This window comes from Mobula birostris, chromosome 19 (genome assembly GCF_030028105.1).
Source record: "Mobula birostris isolate sMobBir1 chromosome 19, sMobBir1.hap1, whole genome shotgun sequence".
Taxonomy (NCBI): Eukaryota; Metazoa; Chordata; class Chondrichthyes; order Myliobatiformes; family Myliobatidae; genus Mobula; species Mobula birostris.
The window spans coordinates 38,484,506-38,507,418 of NC_092388.1; the positions used below are offsets into that span (position 1 = coordinate 38,484,506).

General features: G+C 41.9%; 1 protein-coding gene across 2 annotated transcripts in view; it reads right to left on the minus strand.

Moving 5' to 3' along the window:
- Positions 1-22,913, minus strand: part of LOC140212522 (sodium/hydrogen exchanger 3-like) — a 163,781-nt gene that overhangs the window by 19,572 nt on the left and 121,296 nt on the right. For both annotated transcript variants that reach the window (XM_072283440.1, XM_072283439.1), the window contains exons 4-8: positions 17,326-17,404; positions 15,654-15,831; positions 13,195-13,415; positions 10,119-10,321; positions 7,246-7,335 (exon numbers count right to left, since the gene is read on the minus strand). In XM_072283440.1, coding sequence (XP_072139541.1) covers positions 7,246-7,335; positions 10,119-10,321; positions 13,195-13,415; positions 15,654-15,831; positions 17,326-17,404 — 771 coding nt within the window. The remainder of the gene's footprint in view (positions 1-7,245; positions 7,336-10,118; positions 10,322-13,194; positions 13,416-15,653; positions 15,832-17,325; positions 17,405-22,913) is intronic.

Below are 22,913 nucleotides of genomic sequence, written 5' to 3' on the forward strand. Positions count from 1 at the left end.
TGATGTCAAGTCTGGTTCATCCTTGGGAGCAATTTCCAAACGCCTGAAGGTACCACGTTCATCCGTACAAACAATAGCACAAAAGTATAAACACCATGGGGCCACGTAGCCATCATACCACTCAGGAAGGAAACGCATTCTGTCTCCTAGAGTTGAACATACTTTGGCGTGAGTAGTGCAAATCAATCCCAGAACAACAGCAAAGGACCTTGTGAAGATGCTGGAGGAAACAGGTAGACAAGTATTTATATCCACAGTAAAACAAATCCTATATCAATATAACCTAAAAGGCTGCTCAGCAAGGAAGAAGCCACTGCTCCAAAACCACCATAACAAAGCCAGACTACAGTTTGCAAGTGCACATGGGGACAAAGATCTTACTTTTTGGAGAAATGTCCTTTGGTCTGATGAAACAAAAATTGAACTGTTTGGCCATAATCCCTTCTGCCCACCTCCTCGACTTTTCATTAGGATGTATATCTTGATTCAGCTACATAATTATATGTTATAATTATGTGGTTTTTGTCAGTTTTTTTAGTCTTGGTTTGTCTTGTGTTTCTGTGATATCATTCTGGAGGAACAAACTGTATCATTTCTTAATGCATGCATTACTAAATGACAATAAAAGAGGACTGTGTGTCCTCATAATCTAATCTAATCCCTGACACGCACAAACATAATACCCAATTTCTAACTATACTATAAGCTTATCTACTTTGTTTTATATACTGCATGCATTCAAATATAACATCTTCAGTCCTGCACCATCCCTCTTTTCAGATTTGTCTTCATGTTGACTAAAATAAAATTCTTATCCCTTCCTAAACTTTGTCTTTCTTTTTATTATGGAGACTTTGGAAACTTCTGCAACATTCTTCCCTTTTGCTTTATCCATTTTTCTCCAATCCAGTTGAACCCACCCCTTCACTACTTAGTTTTAAGCCCTATTCACAGCCGCAATGATGCAATTTGTCAGGACATGGTCCCAGCGTGATGGAAGTGGAACCCATCCCATCGAAACAACGCCCTCCTTCCCCAATGCTTGTGCTAATGTCCCACGAATTCAAACCCACTTTTCCCATATTGATCACTGAACAACACAATTAACTTTCTAATCTTATTAATCCAGTGCCAGTTTGCATGTGGCTTGGGTAGAAATGCAGAGATTATTGCCTTTTTTGGTTCTGACTTCAAATTTAGCTCAAAATCCGTCAGCAGAAACTCTATCTGTTCTACTTATGTATCAGTACCCACATGGACCACAACAACAGGATCTTTTTCCCTCCCTGTCCAAATTCCTTTGCAGGTCCGATGAAATACCCAAACACAGGAACCAGACAAGCAACAAAGCCTTCAAGACTCAACCCTTGTGACTGACAATTGTGTCTATTCCTCTGACTGCACTAACCCCATATTTAGAGGGATACATTTCTCATCCTCTCTCCCCACCCCTGTGCCACTGTCGAATGTCTCATAAATCACAGTGCTCATCTATAGCCCCATTCACATCCACGCACAGAGTGCAAGAATTCCAGACCTGTTGGTCAAACTCAATGGCTGAGGCTCCTCTAGAACCACCTTTAGGATCCCCTCCCTATTTTACTTGCACTTGTCCCTGACCACAGACCAGTTTATCTCATGAGTGAGACTACCTCCTGAAACACAGCATCTAAGAAATTCTCTACCTCCTTGACTTGGAAGGGAGAGTTACCTAAATGTGTTTATTTTTTAAACCTGTCTGCCTGGGCTCAGCACAGACCCCTGAGATATGCCATGAGTCACAGGCCTTCAATCCAAAAAGTAACCTTCCACCATCACCTTCTGCTTTCTACCAACATTTCAGGTGAAGAGGAATTTCTATTCCAGGAAGTCTGTGGATCCTTAGAAATCCCTACATCGTAACACAAGGTCTCCTCTACATTGGGAAAACCAAATGCAGAATAGTTGACTGCTTCACACAACATATCTGTACAATCTGTAAGATGGCCCTGAGCTTCCAAAAGTGACTAATTTCCCTCTCACTCTGACTTTAATCTCTTAGTCTTTAGCTTCTCATGCTGATCCAACAAAGCCAACTCAAAGATGAACACCTCATCTTCCACATGGCATGTTGCAGCCCCCAGAACTCAGTACTGAATTCAGTAACACAGGTGTCCCCCGCTTTTCCAACGTTCGCTTTACCACACTTCGCTGTTACAGAAGACCTACATTACTTACCCGTTATCGCTCACAGAAGGTGTTTCCACATTACAAAAAAAGGCAGCACGCGATAAAAGGCAGCGCACGCCCCAAGCAGCCAAGCTCCGCCCCCGGAACTGCTTTCTAGCCGGCATTGCTTAAACACGTGCCTGTGAGCATCTGTGCTTTATGTCGATTTATTTTGAGCATCCGTTAGCAAGGTGAGTTCTAAGGTATCGGAAAAGCCTAAAAGAGCTCGTAAGGGTGTTACACTTAGTGTAAAACTTGTTACGTACCCCATAACTGGGTTGCCAAACCAGCAGAAATGGACCACTTAGTTGGAGTCTGGATTACTGGAACTAAGAAAGTTTTATTAAAGAAATAAGTAACACAGTACTCTAATCGTAAAGATATAAATGCAACAGGTTAGCTATGATAAAACGCACATGTACACAGAACGAGGGTAATAGGAATCAATCAAGCTCTCTCGCAGTCTAGGGGTAAAATAATCAGTCTCAAGTGACGCAGAGTTCAGTTCAGCTGAGTACAGTTCGCAGTAATCGCTGTTGTGCCGTTGGAGAGAGAGAGAGAGAGTGAATATGCAAATTCGGATTCAAACAGACCTTTGTTCTTCGCAGTTAGCTTTCGGGCGGACCCTTTTATGTCTTCTATGGTCACCGATGGTGACCCCTCTGCTCCGTATACGACCGTTCTTCTGCGGTGAACCCGGCACCCAGGCAAGGGCGGACACATACACCAGGTTCCTGCCGATCGTACCTTTTCACCCTATGCGTCTATGGTCGGTCCCGCGACCACCCTCCAAACTCTCACCGACTGTGGGGGCACACTGCTTTTCCAGGGTCTCGTTATCTCGTGATCTCGTGGTGTCTGTCGTGCCTTAGCGAACCTGTTCCTTTTATCCCCCTGTTGGGGTATCGCCTGTCCATCAAACTTCAAACAGTTCAGGTTCAAAGCAACCGGTCTGTCAATACTCGGAACTGTGTCTCTTTTCGTTAATCTCTCTCCTCTCTCATTAACATTTTGAACACTTCTCCATTTGTCTCTCTTATCTCTCTCATCAGCATCAATCTTCTGATAACTTGGTTTTTCGTCACAAACTAGACATAATTAAGCGTTTTGATTGTGGTGAACAAAATAAGGATAAAGTGAGTTTGGCTTGTGGAAGTTGACGAAGATGATGTTGAAGAGATTTTGGAATCCCATGACCAAGAACTGATAGGTGAAGAGCTGACGCAATTGGAAGAGGAAAGGATAACAATCGAAACCGAATGCAGTAGCAAACGGACCGAAAATGAAGTCATCCAGGAACTGAACGTGAAGCAACTGCTTCAGATTTTCGCTGCAATGATTGCAGAAAAGTACGACTTCAATTTTGAAAGGGTACGTAGGTTTAGGGCATATTTGCAGGATGGTTTGAGTGCTTACAAAGAACTCTATGATAGAAAAATGCATGTGGCTAAGCAGTCAAGCATACTATCATTTTTTCAAACCACAGCAGACGACGAACCTCGACCTTCAACTTCGAGGCAGGCAGACATAGAAGAAGATGATCTGCCTGCCCTGATGGAAACAGGCGACGATGAGATGACACCCCAGTGTCCCAACACCCCAACCTCCAGCCTGCGGACCAATACATTGCCGTGAAGAATGCAGCGGTGCAGCAGTAGCCAGGACGCACCCAGCACATCTTTAAGAAAAAAGCCTAAGTAAGCAAGCTAATTAATTAGGTGCCGTCCGGCACATAAATGCCGGCCCAGATCAGAGGCGACACAATCGGCAATCGCTCGTGATATCCTGATCTGGGCCGACATTTATGTGCTGGGCGGCACCTAATTAATTAGCTTGCTTATTTAGGCTTTTTTCTTAAAGATGTGCTGGGTGCGTCCCAGCTACCGCTGCACCACTGCATTCTTTGCAGATCAGTATCGGTCGGCGGCCTGGAGGTTGGGGATCACTGCACCACCCCAACCTCCAACGACTCAGCCTAACACGCCAACATCAGTGTGCTCGGCGCTGTCTTCCCGATTCTGGTAAGTGATACTACACTGTACATATATTATTTTTACTTTATACAGGCTGTGTATTTTTGTGTGCTATTTGGTATGATTTGGCAGCTTCATAACTTAAAGGTTACTGGAGAGAGTGTTTCTGCTGAATGCGCTTGCGTGAGATTTTCGCTACGGTGGACAGTGCGGCAATGATTGTAGAAAAGTATTTCTACTTTATATAGGCTGCATATTTATCATATCATTCCTGCTTTTACTATATGTTACTGTTATTTTAGGTTTTATGTGTTATTTGGCATGATTTGGTATTTTTTTTTCGGTCTGTGAACACTCACAAATTTTTCCCAGAAAACAAATGGTAATTGCTGCTTCACTTTACAACATTCCGGCTTACGAACCGTTTCATAGGAACGCTCTACGTTCGGATGGCGGGGGAAACCTGCATTGGGATGGTGCAACAGTGCAGCCAGCAAAGCTGCTGCATCACAGCACCAGCCAGCTGGGGTCAATCCCAACCCACCTGCCTGTGACCGAATGTTTTCCTCAGGGTGCTCCAATTTTCTCCCAGACCTCAAAGGCCCTACTACTTTGCTACGGGTTGCTACTTTGTTTGCCTACTGGAAATTGTCTCTTGTGCGTAGGTCAATGGTAGAATCTGGGGAGTTGATGGAAATGGTGTTGGTGGGTGTGGGGGGGGGGGGGGAGAGTAGAATAAAATAGGTTCCGTGTAAATGGGTGCTTGATTGTTGGTTTGGACTCAGTGGACTGAAATCCTCATTTCTGTGCTGCAACATTTTGATTCTCTGTATTTCCGATAACTAGCTTTCTTCTTTATGTCAGTGCTGATGCAAAGTCATTCACCCATAACATTAATTTTGTTCTTTTCTCTCCACACATACTACCTGATACTGAGCATTTCCAGCATCTTTTCTTCAGATGTTAAGCCACTGCTAGGTTCTGCATCCCAGTTGCAGCATGTTCTATCCCCCTATCGCCTTTTTACAACTGTCTTCATTCATCTCCCTCCACTCATTATATCTCCTGGACAACTTTGGTGTCTCTCCATCATAGATATTCCCTTTGTCCATCCAGCTCTCTCTCCCTCTCTTGGCAGGTAAAACACTCTTGATTTATCCCTTTTCATTCCAATGAAGGAACATGGCTTTGAAGCATTACATCTATCTCAAGGATGGTGGTGGAGATACGCCTCTACCAAAGGAGGTACAAGGTGCTTTTTTCCTCCACTAGCGTGCAGATCTCCCTTGGACAAGGTGTAAGCTCATGTTTAGTCCCCCAAACAGTCATGTGAAACCATGGGAGCAGGTAGTGCATGGTTGCATGAGCAGCTGGTGCGCATCAGCCCCCTCTTTTACTCTCTGTATACCCATGACTGTGTCGCCAACCACAGCTCCAATCTGCTAATTCAATTTGCTGACGACTCCACACTGATTGGCCTAATCTGAAATGACAGTGAAACACCTTCAGAGAAGTCATCACCCTGACACAGTGGTATCAAGAAAACAACCTCTCCCTCAATGTCACAAAAACAAAGGAGCTGGTTGTGGACTACAGGAGGAATTGAGTTGGGCTAACCCCTATTGACATCAATGGATCTGGGGCTGAGGGGGTGAACAGCTTTTAAGTTCCTTGGCATACACATCAGCAAGGATCTCACATGGTCTGTACATACCAGCTGTGTGGTGAAAAAAGCACAACAGCACCTCTTTCACCTCAGACAGTTGAAGAAGTTTGGTATGGGCCCCCAAATCCAAAGAACATTCTACAGGGGCACAATTGAGAGCATCCTGACTGGCTGCATCACTGCCTGGTATGGAAACTGTACTTCCCTCAATTGCAGGACTCTGCAGAGAGTGGTGTGGACAGCCCAGCGCATCTGTAGCTGTGAACTTCCCACTACTCACAACATTTACAAAGACAGATGCGTAAAAAGGGCCCAAAGGATCATTGGGGACCCGAATCACCCCAACCACAAACTGTACCAGCTGCTACCATCCAGGAAACATTACCACAGCACAAAAGCCAGAACCAACAGGCTCCAGAACAGCTTCTTCCACCAGGTCATCAGACTGATTAATTCATGCTAATACAATCGCATTTCTACGTTATATTGACTGTCCTGTTGTACATACTATTTATTATAAATTACACATTTAGATGGAGACATAACATAAATATTTTTTACTCCTCACGTACAGGAAGGATGTAAGTTATAAAGTCAATTCAATTCACAAATCCTGGTTACGCGACCACTGACGCCAGGCAGGCAATCTCTGAAGAGTATTGACAATGGCTGGAGCCATCCATCTCATAGAGACACTGCCCACAAAATGGTAGAAAATCACTTTTGTAGAGTCATTTGCCAAGTAATGATCCTGGTCATGAGAATATGATCATCCACAACATAAAACACAGCACATAAAGATGATGAAATCCATTTCTCACTCCACAGGTTCGGACTAACTTGCTGATTTCCAGCATCTGTAATCTTTTGCTGTTCATTTACATGGGATGTTCTACGAGTCTGTGGTGGCCAATGCTACCATGTTTGCTGTTGTGTGCTGGGGCAGCAGGCTGAGGGTAGCAGACACCAACAGAATCAACAAACTCATTCATAAGGCCAGTGATGTTGTGGGGATGGAACTGGACTCTCACGGTGGTGTCTGAAAAGAGGATGCTTTCTAAGTTGCATGCCATCTTGGTCAATGTCTCCCATCCACTACATAATGTACTGGGTAGGCACAGGAGTACATTCAGCCAGAGACTCATTCCTCCAAGATGCAGCACAGAGCGTCATAGGAAGTCATTCCTGCCTGTGGCCATCAAACTTTACGACTCCTCCCTTGGAGGGTCAGACACCCTGAGCCAATAGGCTGGTCCTGGACTTATTTCATAATTTACTGGCATAATTTACATATTACTATTTAACTATTTATGGTTCTATTACTATTTATTATTTATGGTGCAACTATAACAAAAACCAGGATCAATAAAGTATGACTATGACTATGATATGACTTACTCTTCCGTGGAGTTTTTCATTGAGTAAAGGATCTTTCTGCTCACTCCTCTTTACTTTCAGCCACTTCACCAAAGGTTTGATTGTCAGACCCTGCAAAATATCACCATCAGTTTGGTCTCATCACTGAGCAGCACTGCAATATTTCTGACTTGAATATAATTTATCCCCCAGATCAGATGTCAGCATAGGAATCATTCATCTCCACGTCACAGTTACAGGCAAAGTTTCCATTCATTCAGAAAACTCAGATTGTTCCTCCCTGGCAATCGTCACATTGTGGAGAACTGCACAGCCTTCACTCTGCACTGATGAGTGTGTGCTAGGAACTAATCAAGAGAATCAAGGAAAAATACTAACTGCAACACTGGTAGGAAATCCATCAAACCCTGCTGTTGCTGTGATTGCTGTCAACAACGACAAAGGAAACAGTATTGCTTTCACATTTAATTATCTTGCTTTTCCTCACAACTATGTTTGATCTCATCAAAATAGCACAGATCAAAAAGCCAAATAGCATCCTTTGCCTGTGTCTATCTGCAGCTTTTCATATGTTGATCACACGATTCACCTCCAGTGCCTCAACATTGTCAATCTCCTAGACATGACCAAAAGTGCCTGGTTTCACTCCAAATCGATCCAAAGGCAATTAAATAACAGAAAATGGCTGTATTCACCCAACACATACAACTCCCTATTGATTCAGATTTACTGTCTTTAAGTTGCCACACCTAAACATTATTTGAAATCTATCATATTGCCTACCACCGCATAAGCCTAGGCATCCAGCACATCATTCTCTGCAACTCCTGCCATCTTCAGCAGATCCTAACACTAAATATGTCTTTACCTCCTGGCCACCACCACTCTCCACTTTCTGCAGGGATCACTCCCTCTGTGATTTCTTTTTTAACTCATCCATCCCCACTAATCTCCCTCCTGGCACATATTTGCAAGCAGACAAAGTGCCACACTTGCCCATTCACCTCCTCCTCCACCTCTAATCAGGGCCACAAACAGTCCTTCCAGCTGAGGCAGCACTTCACCTGCAAATCTGTTGGGGATGGTCACTGTATCTAGTGCTCCCAACGTGGCCCCCTCTAAACTGGCGAGACCCGCCATAGACTGGGGGACCATTTTGTCAAGCACCTTCTCTCCATCAGCAACAAGCAGGATTTCCTGGTGGCCGACCATATTAATTCCATGTTGGTTTATGGCCACCTCTACAGCCACACTCAGTCCACGCTCAGGTTGGAGGAGCAACATCTCATATTCTCATTGAGTAGCCCCCAACCTGATGGCATGAACATTGATTTCACACACACCACTCTCCCCCCCCCCCCCACCCTTCTTTATTTCCCTACTCAGGCTTCCTTCTTACTGTTGCTTGCCTATCTTCCTTCCCTTTCTCCTGTGGGCCACTCTCCCCTATCAGATCCCTTCTTTTCCTGCCCTTTACCTTTTCCACCTATCACCAAAACACCAACCTATCTAGCTTCATCACCTTCTAGCTTGTACTCATTTTTCTCCTCTCACTTTCTCTTTCTGGCTTCTTCCTCCTTCCTCTCCAGTCTCAATGAAGACTTTCAGCCTGAAACTTCCACTGTTTATTCCTTTCCATAGATGTAGCCTTACCTGCGAAGACCCTCCAGCATTTTGGAAGAATATGGACACTTTACAGGCAGATGGGATTAGTTTAGTTGGCCATTTGTTTGCTAATTTAATTGATTCAGCACAACATTGTGGGCCATTGTTCCTGCTCTGTGCTGTTCAATGTCTATGTTCTAAATCATTTGTCCTTCAACTTGGTTACTTTGAAAATACCAAATTTCAGTCACTCCATCAATGGCTCTCACGTTTTCAGCTGACCAAGATTTTTGTCATTTGCCCTAAAATCTGGATGTCAAATTTTCTTTGATTACAAGCACGTGAACCATTTTGAGAAACTTTGGTCATTAAAGGTTGTGTAAAAATGCAAATCATCGTTGCCACTTTCTACACGGTCCTCCACATCCAAATGAATTGCAAGGGCTGTTCAATTTTTCACCAATGCTACAGTTACCACCTTTCCTTAATCCTTGATTCTCTTCCAGCACCCACAAGTATTAAAAGTTTTGTGCGTGCTGGAAAAGAGCCAAGGATAAACAAAAGGTGATAACTGCAACACTGGGGTACATATATACACACACACACAGGCCACTTTATTCGGTACACTAGCTCGTTAATGCAAATAACTAATCAGCCAATCATGTGAAAGCACTTCAACTCATAAAAGCACACAGACATGGTCAAGGGGTTCAGTTGTTCTTCAGACCACACATCAGAGTGAGAAAGAAATGTGATCCTAGTGACTTTGACTGTTGGTGCCAGATGAGGTGGCCTGAGTATTTCAGAAACTGCTGTTCTCCTGGGAATTTTATGCACAACAGTCTCTAGAGTTTACTGAGAATGGTGCAAAAAACAAAAAAAATCCAGTGAGTAGTGTCTTGTTAATGAGAGAGGTCAGAAGAGAATGGCCAGACTGGTTCAAGCTGATAGTAAGGCAGCAGTAACTCAAATAAACACACATTACAACAGTGGTCGACAGAAGAGCGTCTCTGAACACACAACACATCGAACCTTGAAATGGATGGGCAACACCAGCAGAAGACCTCGAACATGCACTCTGTGGCCATTTTGTTAGCATACAGGAAGTACCTAATAAAGTGACCCAAAACGTGTATTTGCCAGCACAAAGACAAAATATCTCCTTAGATTTTTCACATCTACTTGAAAACATAGACAGGGGCTCAGCTTAAAATTTCATTCAAAACAACCTTACATCATGTTGACTGTGTTACTTCAGAAGTCTTGCACTCAAGAGAGTTGATAGTTACCTGGAGGATGACTGTAAAATACACCACAATGATAGTTGTACTGACAAATAAAGATCTCTCATGAACTTTGTCTATATCCAGTAATGCTACCAGAGCGAAGGCCACAGCTCCACGTAGTCCCCCGTATGACATCACCACCTGATCTATGATCTCCAGCTGCACCACACGGAAATGGTTCAAAATCCAGGTCTGAACTACAACACCTAACACAGGTAGAAAACAAGGAAAAATATTTTACTTAATCAACTGGCATTTAAAAATAAAACATCCAAGTTAGCATAATGTATTCACTGTACAAACTTGCTCACCAAGGATCTCTCAAAATTTTACAAGATTGTACTTTACAAACGATAAAAGGACAAATGAACAGCATTTTGAAATCAATTTTAATGCTTCTTCAATTTCTTCACCAGAAGAATGCTTTCCTGAATAGAGTTCCATCAATCCAGATAGCTTTATGATAGCTCCTTCACATTTTTTCGTGTCCAATGATGCAGGTAAACTCCACCATAACACATAAGCACATCCCAGTTACTGAGCACCTCCATATTTCTCATCTATTCTTTCTTTCTTTTTAAATCTTTTTATTAATTTTTCAAAATTATAAGCTCAATAACAAAGTTGGTACAAAGAGATTGGAAAAATGTTCATCAGCATATATAAAATGAATTTTAGGTAACATAGATATAAAAGACTTCCAAACTCATAATGAGATTAAACATTAAAAAAGAAATAAAAAGAAAAAAAATATATAAACAAAAAAAACCCCAAAAGAGAAAAAAAAACACCAAGAAAAAAAAAACAAAACAGGGCTAGACCAACAGCTTGTATCGGACACGTTCAATAATGTCGTTAACTCCGCTCCTCTCATCATATAATTTAAGTTTAGAAAAAAGATTCGGAAAGGTCAGATTACATCATATGAAAACGTTGCATAAAAGGTTTCCAAGTTTCTTCAAATTTAACCGAAGGGTCAAAAATATCACTTCCAATTTTTTCTAAATTTTATCTTAATATGGTTTGAGAAAACCATTGGAATGTAGTTGGAGGATTAGTTTCCTTCCAGTTCAACAAATTAGATCTTCTCGCCATTAAAGTAACAAAAGCTATCATTCAACAGGCTGAAGAAGACAAAGATCTATGTTCTACCATTGGCAATCCAAAGATTGCCGTAATAGGATGGGGTTTTAAATCGAAGCATAGAATTGTTGAAATAATATCAAAAATGTCTTTCCAATATTTTTCCAAAAGAGGACAGGACCAAAACATTCGAGTTAAAGAAGCCACTTCAGAGTGACATCTATCACAAGTAGGGTTTATATGGGAATAAAAACGAGCTAGTTTATCTTTGGACATATGAGCTCTGTGTACTACTTTAAATTGTATTAAAGTATGTTTAGCACATATAGAAGAAGTACTAACTAATTGAAAATTTTTTTCCCCATTTCTCTGTAGGTAGGGAAAGTTAAAGTTCCCTTTCCCATTCATTTTTAATTTTATCAGATATATCTGGCTGTAATTTCATAATTATATCATAAATTATTGCTATTAATCCCTTCTGCAAAGGATTAAAACCTAAAATTTTATCAAGAATGCCAGAAGGATTGGAAGTCAGAAAGGTAGGCAACGTAATATTTAAAAAATGTCTTATTTTTAAGTATCTAAAAAATGGGATCTAGGCAAATCAAATTTCTCAGATAACTGCTCAAAAGACGTAAAGCAGTTATCCAAAAAATTCTTATCTATTCACATCTATCAATGTTTAACACTTCAATCCATCCCAATTCCTACAATATTTAAGTGTTTTTCTTAAGTGATTATCTAACCAGTTATGACCAATGAACATCCCTGATGTTTAAGACAGTGGTTGAGTTCAATATTCTCCAAAGGAGAAGACATCCTTTCTGCAGCCACCCTGTTGAGATTTCCCAATTATTTTATCAAGCTTTCTCTCACTCTTCTATACAGTGGATTCCAGTTAATTGAGACACTGACCGTACCCTGATCTTAACCCTTTCAACACCTTGATGATCTCCACTCACCTCCCTACACAACCAGACAAATCCCCAACTCTATTGTTGGCTCATAATCAGGCTGCTTGGTGTCTGCAGCTGCATCCACATTCCCTCCAACCTCTCAGTCGAGAAAGAGATATGCCCACCCACCCCCTCTGACGCCTAATCCTCCCTCACTCCTAGTCCCTCCATTCCCAATCCAGTTGGTGTTACAGAAACCGTACATTACCGCAAATGCTCGGCAGCACTGAAAAGAAATGTTACAGCTATTTAAGACCTTGGGTGTTAGTAACACTTACTGTGGATGGTCTATATTCAAAACATATTGGCATGACACATAATAATCACACCACAGACCTTTTATGGCATCTGTCAATTTCTGGGCCATTAACCTGTTAGCTAACTGCAAATGTGGACAAGGGGTCTGGATAGATAGAGAGAGAGTCCACCACATCACAAATGTAAGATTATCCTGCCAAAGTATTAACTCTCTTTCCCTATAGAGGTGCTGCCTGACAAAGATGTTTCCCTTGTAACAAAGCCACTGTTTGATTCACATTCCACTCCACATGCAAAAGGAAAAGTTGAGGTGTTCAAAAATTGAGCAGGGATATTTACATAAAAACTGATTCTTCCCAACTTCAGCAATTGTTGAGTAGTAAGCAGTGGTCAATTAAAACAAGGACATTCAAGTAAAGCAACAGCCTTTGTTGGTAGCACAGCCTGTAAAGATGTTGCCTTAGCTCTTGTGGCCCAGCTTTGATTCTGATCTTGGATACAAGCTGTGTGGAGTTTGCATGTTTCTCAGTTTAAATAATGGGTTTCCTTCCAAGTCTCAAATGCATGGGTTAGTATGTTAACTGATCACTCTAAATTGCACCAATTATAATGCAGGGTAGAAACAGGAGGTGTGGCTAAAGTCAATAAGAAAGTAGAAATAATAATATGGGATTAGTACAAATGGACAGTTTGATGGTCAGCGTGGACTTGATTAGCTTAGGGATCTGTTCCTGCACTCTATACGTTTGTCTGTGCCTGTACCTTGGCTGTCCAGCACTCACCAATGACTCTGTAAACAGAGATGAAGACCAGTGTGAGCAGTATAAAGGCAGTGTTCCATTTCCATATCTCAGGATTCACTGCAGAGATTCCCAGAAACATGAAGATAATGGTCTCTGCACCACTTGCCAGCATTTTCATTGTGTATCTGACGGTGGTGATGGATTGCTCGCAGAGGTTGGCCTTCACGTACTTCTGACAGCAAATGCCACAGAATGTGATTCTGATAGAAAAGAAACATTAAAAGTTAAGGTTAGGAGAACCGAAGCAAAACACTGACAACAACACAGAGAACAAAATGTACAAGGGCGCTTCATTTTCCAATCCCCCCACCCCTTCAACACCGCACAACATCATCACGATCTGGCTGATCTGGACCATCAATCTGCTGCAGCTGAGACTCCAGTGTGCAACCCTGAACCCCCATGAACCAGTAAATGTCCCCTGCTCCCCCACTCCTACTAGAAGGATGCTGGTCAGCTAGAGAAAGGAACTCAGACCCTTGCACGATGACTCCTACAGCAGTGTAAGGCTGAACAAAACTAGTCATGCTCCATCACGTCATCACATCATGTATGCATTCAAGTTCTCCAGCTCACAGAACATAAACTTCAGCAACATTAATTGAAAGTCTTTTTTTGGGGGGGAACCTCAAAAGGCAATTAATTTGACAGTGCAGAACAGTACAGTATCTACTCATCTTCAGACTTAATTCACCCACAGAAAATCCTTCACAGTTCCTTCACTTTGAAGGGTGGTGTCTAACAGAATAACATCAGTGGAAGGTGTCTGCTTTTCGGTTTGTTCATAATGGAAGTAAAGGCTTTTGTTAAGCATATAAAACAACTCTTACAGGGTTTATTCAAAGAATCCTACAATACCATGGCCAAAAGAGGATAGATTTTATAGAATGTCCTAAAGGGAAAAAGACAAACAGAGTGGCAAAACAATTTTGGAAAAGTTCTAATCTATTGAATCTCAAGCAATTTAATGCCTGCCAGTCAATAGTGGATGTAGCTGTAAAACAGGGGATGTACGATGGGCAATAATTGATGAACACAAGTGTCTATGCATTTCCAAAATTTTAATAACATGTTCTGAACTGATGACAGATGGAGAGGAGTCACTTTTAATAAGTGATCTCCTGTGACTCATGTAACCATCACTGCAGCTAATCAGCAGGTTATTCATTTCCTCAGTCTATGCCACTATACCATGCTAATCTGACTATAAGCAGAATCTCACGTTTTTGCTTACCATCAGTAACCTTTCATCCCCTTCCTCATCAAGAATCCATCTTCCTCTGCCTTAAATATACTCAAATATTTGTTTCCATCTGCCCTTTGAGAAAGTGACTTCCAAAAGACATACAGATTTTGCCTGATCTATTTTAATGGTGACCCCTTATTTTTAAACATGTCTAGGACACCAACTTTCCCCACAAACAGAAACATCTTTCCTTTGACCTCTCAAAATTCTTTAAAGGTTTTATCAGTAATCAGATAAAATTCTTCTGTAGCAAGTCACACAAAATGCTGCAGAACTCAGCAGATTGTGCAGCATCGATGGAAAAGCATAAACAGTCGGCATTTCGGGCCAAGTCCCGTCTTCAGGACTGAAAAGGACAGGGGCAAGATGCCAGAATAAAAAAAAGATGGGGTGGGGGGGGGGTAGAGAAAGAGGTTAGCTGGAAGGTGTTAGGTGAAACCAGGTGGGTCAGAAAGGTCAAGGGCTGGAGACAGAAGAATCTGATAGGAGAGGAGAGTGGACCATAGGAGAGAGAAGGAGGAGGGGCCCAGGGGGATGTAATAGGCAGGTGAGAAGAAGTAAAAGGTCAGAGTGGGGAAAAGCACCACAGGTAGTGTTGTGGTCTTACAGCTCCAGTGACAAATCCCAACTGCCAGTGGTTTGTGCCAGCCAAGTTTCCCCAGAGGAAAGGTTAAAGGGACTCGATAAGGGAATGGGATTGTTCTGAGAGCTGGCATAGACTTGATCATCAAAGTTCCTTTCATACATGCCAAACTGAAAAATTCAATACTAAGCTAGCTGATCTCAAAGCAGAAACCATATCTGGTATCTTCTAGCTTCAGCCTTCTTAAAGAGACTCCTTGTTTCCCATTCTACTACAGAGTCAGATTTGTAAATCACAGTACTAGGCCTATCAGCCCACCAATTTCACTCTGACTATTATGTCCATCTACAATAATTCCATTTGCCCACATTAAGTCTGCATCTTGTTATGCTTTGCCTTTTCAAGTGCTTGTCTAAATGCCTCTTAAGTGGCGTAATTATATCTGTCTCAACCGCTCCTCTGCAAGCATGTTTCAGATATCACCCACTACTGGGCCTTCCTAAGCCGTACAACAGTCACAGCTGTAACAGTGGAAGCACCTCCTCTGCATCTGCCAATAACTGGTAGACCCGGGAACCGTATAGCCAGAAATGAACAGCTTTTACTTACGCTAAAATGGCAGAAAGAGATAGCATCTCGGCAGTGAGGTAGGAGAGATATGAAATCACAAAGACGAATCCCGGTTCGATCACTCTTACGTGTTTGGTGAATCTGGTTACCAGGGACAACAAGAATGCAAAGACGACACCGATGGCGGTTCCACCCAAGCTTACAACAAAAAAAGAAACTAAGGGAATAGAGGGAATGGGAAGGGATAAAGAAAACACCATTTAAAACCCCACACTGGCTTCAGTATGGTCAAACTGTGAATAAAAATGCACTAATTAAACATCCAACAGAAGTGGGAGGGGGAGGGGAGGGAACGTCGACTCAGACCATGAGAGCCCTGCGTCAAACATTTTCATGCCTTACAAGGCGCAGATTGGAAGTCTGTGTGGGGCGCCACTCCTTGCACAGACTAGAGCAATGTGTGATTAGATTAAGTGCCTTGCTCAAGGGCACAAACACACTGCCACAGCTGAGGCTCAAACTAGCCACCTTGAGGTAACTAGACGAATGCCTTAACCACTAGGCCATGTGCCCAACACAAACAGAAGTGGAGAGATAGAAAATAGCGACAATAACAACTTACATTTAGTGTTTTTGATACAGTAAATGTTACAATAGATTTCTCAAGTGTAACATTGAATTAAATTTGAATTGACAACCCAACCTCCAGTAGATAATATGATCTTGCAGGGTAATAATGTAATGGATGACACATGACATATATTGTTCATAATAGAAACTGTTCTATATGATTCACATACACTGTATTGAGTTGTTGTGTTCACTTTAAGAGATAGTATCTAACAATAACGTCAGTGTAAGGCGACTGGTTTTGGGTTGTTCATAATGGAAGTAATGGGTTGCAGCTTTTGCTAAGCACATAAAATGATCCTTGCAGCTTATATTCACAAATTCACAATAGCATGGCCTAAAAGGAATAGATTTTATAGAATGCCGTAAAGGGAAATAGACAATTGAGTGGGATAAGATTGGAAGAGTTCTAATCTATTGGATCTCAGCAGTTGAAAGCTTTCCAGTCAATAGTGGAAGTAGTTTCAAAACTGGACGTGCACAAAGGGCAATAATTGATGGAACACAAATGTTTCTAAAGCTTACAGGACTGGAGGAAAATATAGTGACGGGGTGTAGGGAAGTATGGGGGAATTTTGAAAACAAGGAAATTAACTTTAAGATCAAATTAATCTGTATTAATAAGGGCCTCAGCTATGGGAAAACAGGATTTGGACAACAGGCTAATGTTAATGCAGAACAGTAAGTAGCAGTCCAGTCAGGAATATAGTTAAATAGTTTAGATACAGAATGCACAGAAAGGAATGAAGCCCTGGGAGTGTTAGATGTAATAAGACTTAAAGTCAGTAGGAATACATCATCAGAAGCTAACACTGGGGCTGTACTAAATGCCATGGTTGTCAAGAATCTGAATCAGTTTCAGACCTTTGGCAGAGAGAGGGTTGGAATCAGTGGCTAGAGAAAAGTTGGGACAAAAGGATATAATCACATCTTTTCAGTGCTAAGCTGGAGGAAATTTCATTGCCATCTGCAAGTAAATTCATGTTCCAATCTAGAAAAATACTTATTACTTGGACAAAAACACCTGATGACAGCACACGACCAGAGATATTAATATGTATTGTCAACCCAGGATGCCTACCTATGCCTTTGAAATAGTCCAGACCTTGAATATTCCCTGGTCCAACTTCAACAAATGATTTAAAAACATTGTACAGTACCTAAAATAAAGCAAAACATAATTGCAATCAATTAAATTTTTAATAAAAGCACTTTATGAAACTTTTGTTCCGATCCGAATGGCCGCTTGGAAGGCCTATCACGAACAGTGGCTGCCTACCTCTATTTGCCTAGGAGAGCCCCACCATCTCCAGTCTCAGTCTACAGCTAAATAATCCTGCGACAATAAAATATGGTGAAATGGCAAGCTGCTTTTGCTGACCTCCAAAATTAAAGAAATCATTTTTTTCTGGACCAGCCTCATATTCAGTCTGTCCAAGAAAGCACCCCACCACCTGTAATTCCTGAAGAGACCAAGGAAATTCGGCATGTATCCGCTGAGCCTCAACTTATACAGATGCACCGTAGAAGGTATCCTTATTCAGATACATCATAGTTTGATATGGCAACTGCTGTGCCCAAAACCACAAGCCTGGTATGGAAACACCAATGCCCTTGAACAGGAAAGCCTACAAAATGTAGTGAATACATCCTAGTCCATCGCAGGTACGGCCCTCCCCACCACTGAGCGTATCAATCATCAGGAACCCCCACCATCCAGGCCATGCTCTCTTCTCACTGCTGTCATCAGGAAGCTGGTACAGGAGCCACATGACCCACACTTAAAGGTTCAGGAATGGCTATTACCAGTTATCCATCAGGTTCTTGAACCAGAGGGGATAACTTCACTCACCCCTTCGCTGAACTGTTTCCACAACTGATGGACTTACTTTCGAGGACTCATCTCATTTTCTCCCTATTTATTGCTTATTTACTATTATAGAACATAGAATAGTACAGCACAGTACAGGCCCTTCAGCCCACAATGTTGTGCTGACCCTCAAACCCTGCCTCCCATATGAGCCCCCACCTTAAATTCCTCCATATACCTGTCTAGTAGTCTCTTAAACTTCACTAGTGTAACTGCCTCCACCACGCACCAACCACTCTTTGAGTAAAAAACCTTCCTCTAATATCCCCCTTGAACTTCCCACCCCTTACCTTAAAGGCATGTCCTCTTGTATTGAGCAGTGGTGCCCTGGGGAAGAGGTGCTGGCTATCCACTCTATCTATTCCTTTTATTATCTTGTACACCTCTATCATGTCTCCTCTCATCCTCCTTCTCTCCAAAGAGTAAAGCCCTAGCTCCCTTAATCTCTGATCATAATGCATACTCTCTAAACCAGGCAGCATCCTGGTAAATCTCCTCTGTACCCTTTCCAATACTTCCACATCCTTCCTATAGTGAGGCGACCAGAACTGGACACAGTACTCCAAGTGTGGCCTAACCAGAGTTTTATAGAGCTGCATCATTACCTTGCAACTCTTAAACTCTATCCCTCGACTTATGAAAGCTAACACCCCATAAGCTTTCTTAACTACCCTATCCACCTGTGAGGAAACTTTCAGGGATCCGTGGACATGTAGCCCCAGATCCCTCTGCTCCTCCAAGAGAATAATTATAATTATTCTCTTTTTTTTATTTGCACTTCTTGTTGTCTTTTGCAATTGATTGATTGTCCATCCTGGTGGATGTAATCTTTCGTTGATTCTATTGTGTTTCTGGTATTTATTCCTAGAAGAAAATGAATCTTAGGGTTGGATATGGAGACATACAGTGGCATGCAAAAGTTTGGGCACCCCCGGTCAAAATTTCTGTTACTGTGAATAGTTAAGTGAGTAGAAAATGAACTGATCTCTGAAAGTCAAAGTTAAAGATGAAACATTCTTTTCAATTTTTTTAATTAATTTTTTATGCGTTTCTACAATAGAGCTACAGAAAAAAATCAACAAAATGGAGATTTATACAGTGCAAAATAAACAAGTCTTTTCAACATCTTAAGCAAGATTAGTGTATTATTTTTGTTCTGTACAATTTTAGAGTGGGGAAAAAAAGGAAAGGAGCACTATGCAAAAGTTTAAGCACCCCAAGAGATTTGAGCTCTCAGATAACTTTTACCAAGGTCTCAAACCTTAATTAGCTTGTTAGGGCTATGCTTGTTCACAATCATCGTTAGGAAAGGCCAGGTGATGCAAATTTCAAAGCTTTATAAATACCCTGACTCCTCAAACCTTGTCCCAACAATCAGCAGCCATGGGTTCCCCTAAGCAGCTGCCTAGCACTCTGAAAATTAAAATAAATGATGCCTGGAAAGCAGGAGAAGGCTATAAGAAGACAGCAAAGCGTTTTCACGTAGCCGTTTCCTCAGTTTGTAATGCAATTAAGAAATAGCAGTTAACAGGAATGGTGGACGTCAAGTTAAGGTCTGGAAGACCAAGAAAACTTTCTGAGAGAACTGTTCATAGGATTACTAGAAAGGCAAATCAAAATCCTCATTTGACTGCAAAAGACCTTCAGGAAGATTTAACAGACTCTGGAGTGGTGGTGCACTGTTCTACTGCACAGCGACACCTGCACAAATATGACCTTCATGGAAGTCATCAGAAGAAAACCTTCCCTGCGTCCTCACCACAAAATTCAGCAACAGAAGTTTGCAAGGGAATATCTAAACAAGCCTGATGCATTTTGGAAACCAGTCCTGTAGACGGATGAAGTTAAAATAGAACTTTTTGGCCGCAATGAGCAAAAGTACGTTTGGAGAAAAAAGGGTGCAGAATTTCATGAAAAGAACACCTCTCCAACTGTTAAGCACTGGGGTGGATCGATCATGCTTTGGGCTTGTGTTGCAGCCAGTGGCACGGGGAACACTTCACCGGTAGAGGGAAGAATGAATTCAATTAAATACCAGCAAATTCTGGAAGCAAACATCACACCGTCTTTAAAAAAGCTGAAGATGAAAAGTGGATGGCTTCTACAACAAGATAATGATCCTAAACACACCTCAAAATCCACAATGGACTACCTCAAGAGGCGCAAGCTGAAGGTTTTGCCATGGCCCTCACAGTCCCCCGACCTAAACATCATCGAAAATCTGTGGATAGACCTCAAAACAGCAGTGCATGCAAGATGGCCCAAGAATCTCACAGAACTAGAAGTCTTTTGCAAGGAAGAATGGGTGAAAATCCCCCAAATAAGAATTGAAAGACTCTTAGCTGGCTACAGAAAGCATTTACAAGCTGTGATACTTACCAAAGGGGGTGTTACTAAGTACTGACCATGCAGGGTGCCCAAACTTTTGCTTCGGCCCCTTTTACTATTTTGTTATTTTGAAACTGTAAAAGATGGAAATAAAAAAGTAATCTTGCTTAAAATATTAATGTGTCATCTTTAACTTTATGCCTTTAGCAAATCAGGCCATCTTTTACTCGCTTAGCTAATCACAGTAACAGAAATTTTGACCAGGGGTGCCCAAATTTTCGCATGCCACTGTATATGCACTTCAATAATAAATTCACTTTGAACTTTGAAGAAATTGCAGGAAGCTCTGGTTATCACAAAATCAACCTCCCCTCCACAGAGTGTTTACACTTCCTGCTGCCTCAATCCACAAAGTCCCCACTCACTCTGGACATTCTTCTCCCCCCTCCCCCTCCATGTGGAAGATACAAAACCTTCAGCACACATATCACTTGGGTCAAGGACAGCTTCTACTGCTGTTGAGCTAATCTCCTATGATAAAGCACTGAACATCTTGAATCTACCTCATCATGGCTCTTGCCCCTCAGTTGACCATATGTACTGCACTTCCTCTGTGACTGTAACACTATATTCTGCATTCAGTTATTAGTTTTCCTTTTGTACTACATGAATATACTTCTGTGTGGAATGAACTATGGGCCTGGCCTGCAAAGTAAGCTTTTCATTACATCTCAATACCAATTACAATTGTAAACTAATTATCAATCACCATACTCCCATTCTACAATTACAGTCAAGTACCAACTTTGTAGTTCATGATGAAGCACTCGCAGGAACCAAATTTGTCAAAATTCTGAACGTTTCGGACGAAATTAAGATCTCACTAAAAGCTAATCATTCGTTATGTGCCGTGTCATATTACATGGGCAACCATGATTGTTCTTGGCAGATTTTTCCACTGAAGTGGTTTGCCATTACCTTCTTCTGGTCTGTGCTTTACAAGACAGGTGACCACAGTCCTTATCAGTAACCTTCAGAGAGTGTCTGCCTGGCATCAGTGGTCGTATAACCGGGACTTGTGTTATGCACCAGCTACTCATATGACCATCGACCACTTACTGCCATGGCTTCATGTGACCCTGATTGGGTGTGGGGGGGAGGGGGTTAAGCAAGTGCTACACCTTGCCCAAGGGTGACCTGCAGGCTAGTTTGGGAAGGGACGCATCGCCACCCCGCCACTCAAAAGCTATTAAAGTTACTAAAATGGAAAAAATTGTAAAATTTCTAAGACTAAACTACTTAGAAACAATAATAAATACAAATAATTTATAGACATAATTACCTACACCTACTACTTCTCAGAAGTCTCCATGGTAGAAGATACTGAAAGTTGCTAACAATAATTGACAACTGAAGCACTATAGGGAGTTAGGAACTAGAAGCAATCAGTATCACTAGACAACAGTGATAGAACACTGGTGCTCCTCGTGGATGTGTGCTTAGCTTACTGCTCTACTCTCTCTACACCCATGACCATGTGGCTAGGCACAGCTCAAATGCCATCTTTAAATTTGCTGTTGACACAACCATTGTGGGTAGAATCTCAGATGGTGATGAGAGCGCGTACAGGAGCAAGTTACACCAGCTAGCTGAGTGATGTATCAGCAAAAACCTTGCACTCAACCTCAGTAAGACCAAAGAGCTGATTGGGGACTTCAGAAAGGGTAAGACAAGGGGACACACATCAGTGTTCACAAAGGGATCAGAAGTGGAAACAGTGAGCAATTTCAAGTTCCTGGGTCTTAATATCTCTGAGGGTGTAACCTGGCCCCCAACATATTGATGCGGTTATAAAGAAGGCAAGACAGTGGTAATATTTCATTAGGTGTTTGTGGAGATTTGGTATGTCACTTAAAACACTCAAAAATTTCTACAGATGTACCCTTGGGAGCACTTTGACTGGCCGCATCACTGTCAGATACAGGGGGTGGTGTTGGGGAGGGGTGGGGAGGCCAACTGCACAGGATCAAAGAAAATTGCAGAGAGTTGTAAAATTAGTCAGCTCCATCATGGGTACCAGCCTTCATAGTATCCAAGACATCTTCAAGGCGTGGTGCCTCAAAAAGGTGGCATCCATCATTTAAGGACACCCACTACCCAGGATATGCCCTCTTCTCATTGTCAGGAAAGAGGCACAGAAGCCTGAAGGAATATACTCAACAATTCAGGAACAGCTTCTTCCCCTCTGTCATCCGATTTCAGAATGGACATTGAATCCATGAACACTATCTCACTATTTCGTCATTTCTGTTTTTGCACTACTTATTTAATTGTTTGATATACATATGTGACTTAATGTAATTCAGGCTTTTTCCCCATTTATGTATTGTATTGTACTGCTGCCACAAAACATATGCTGGTGATAGTAAACCTGATTCTGAAAAGCTACCAGTGGTTGAGTTTGATGTGCC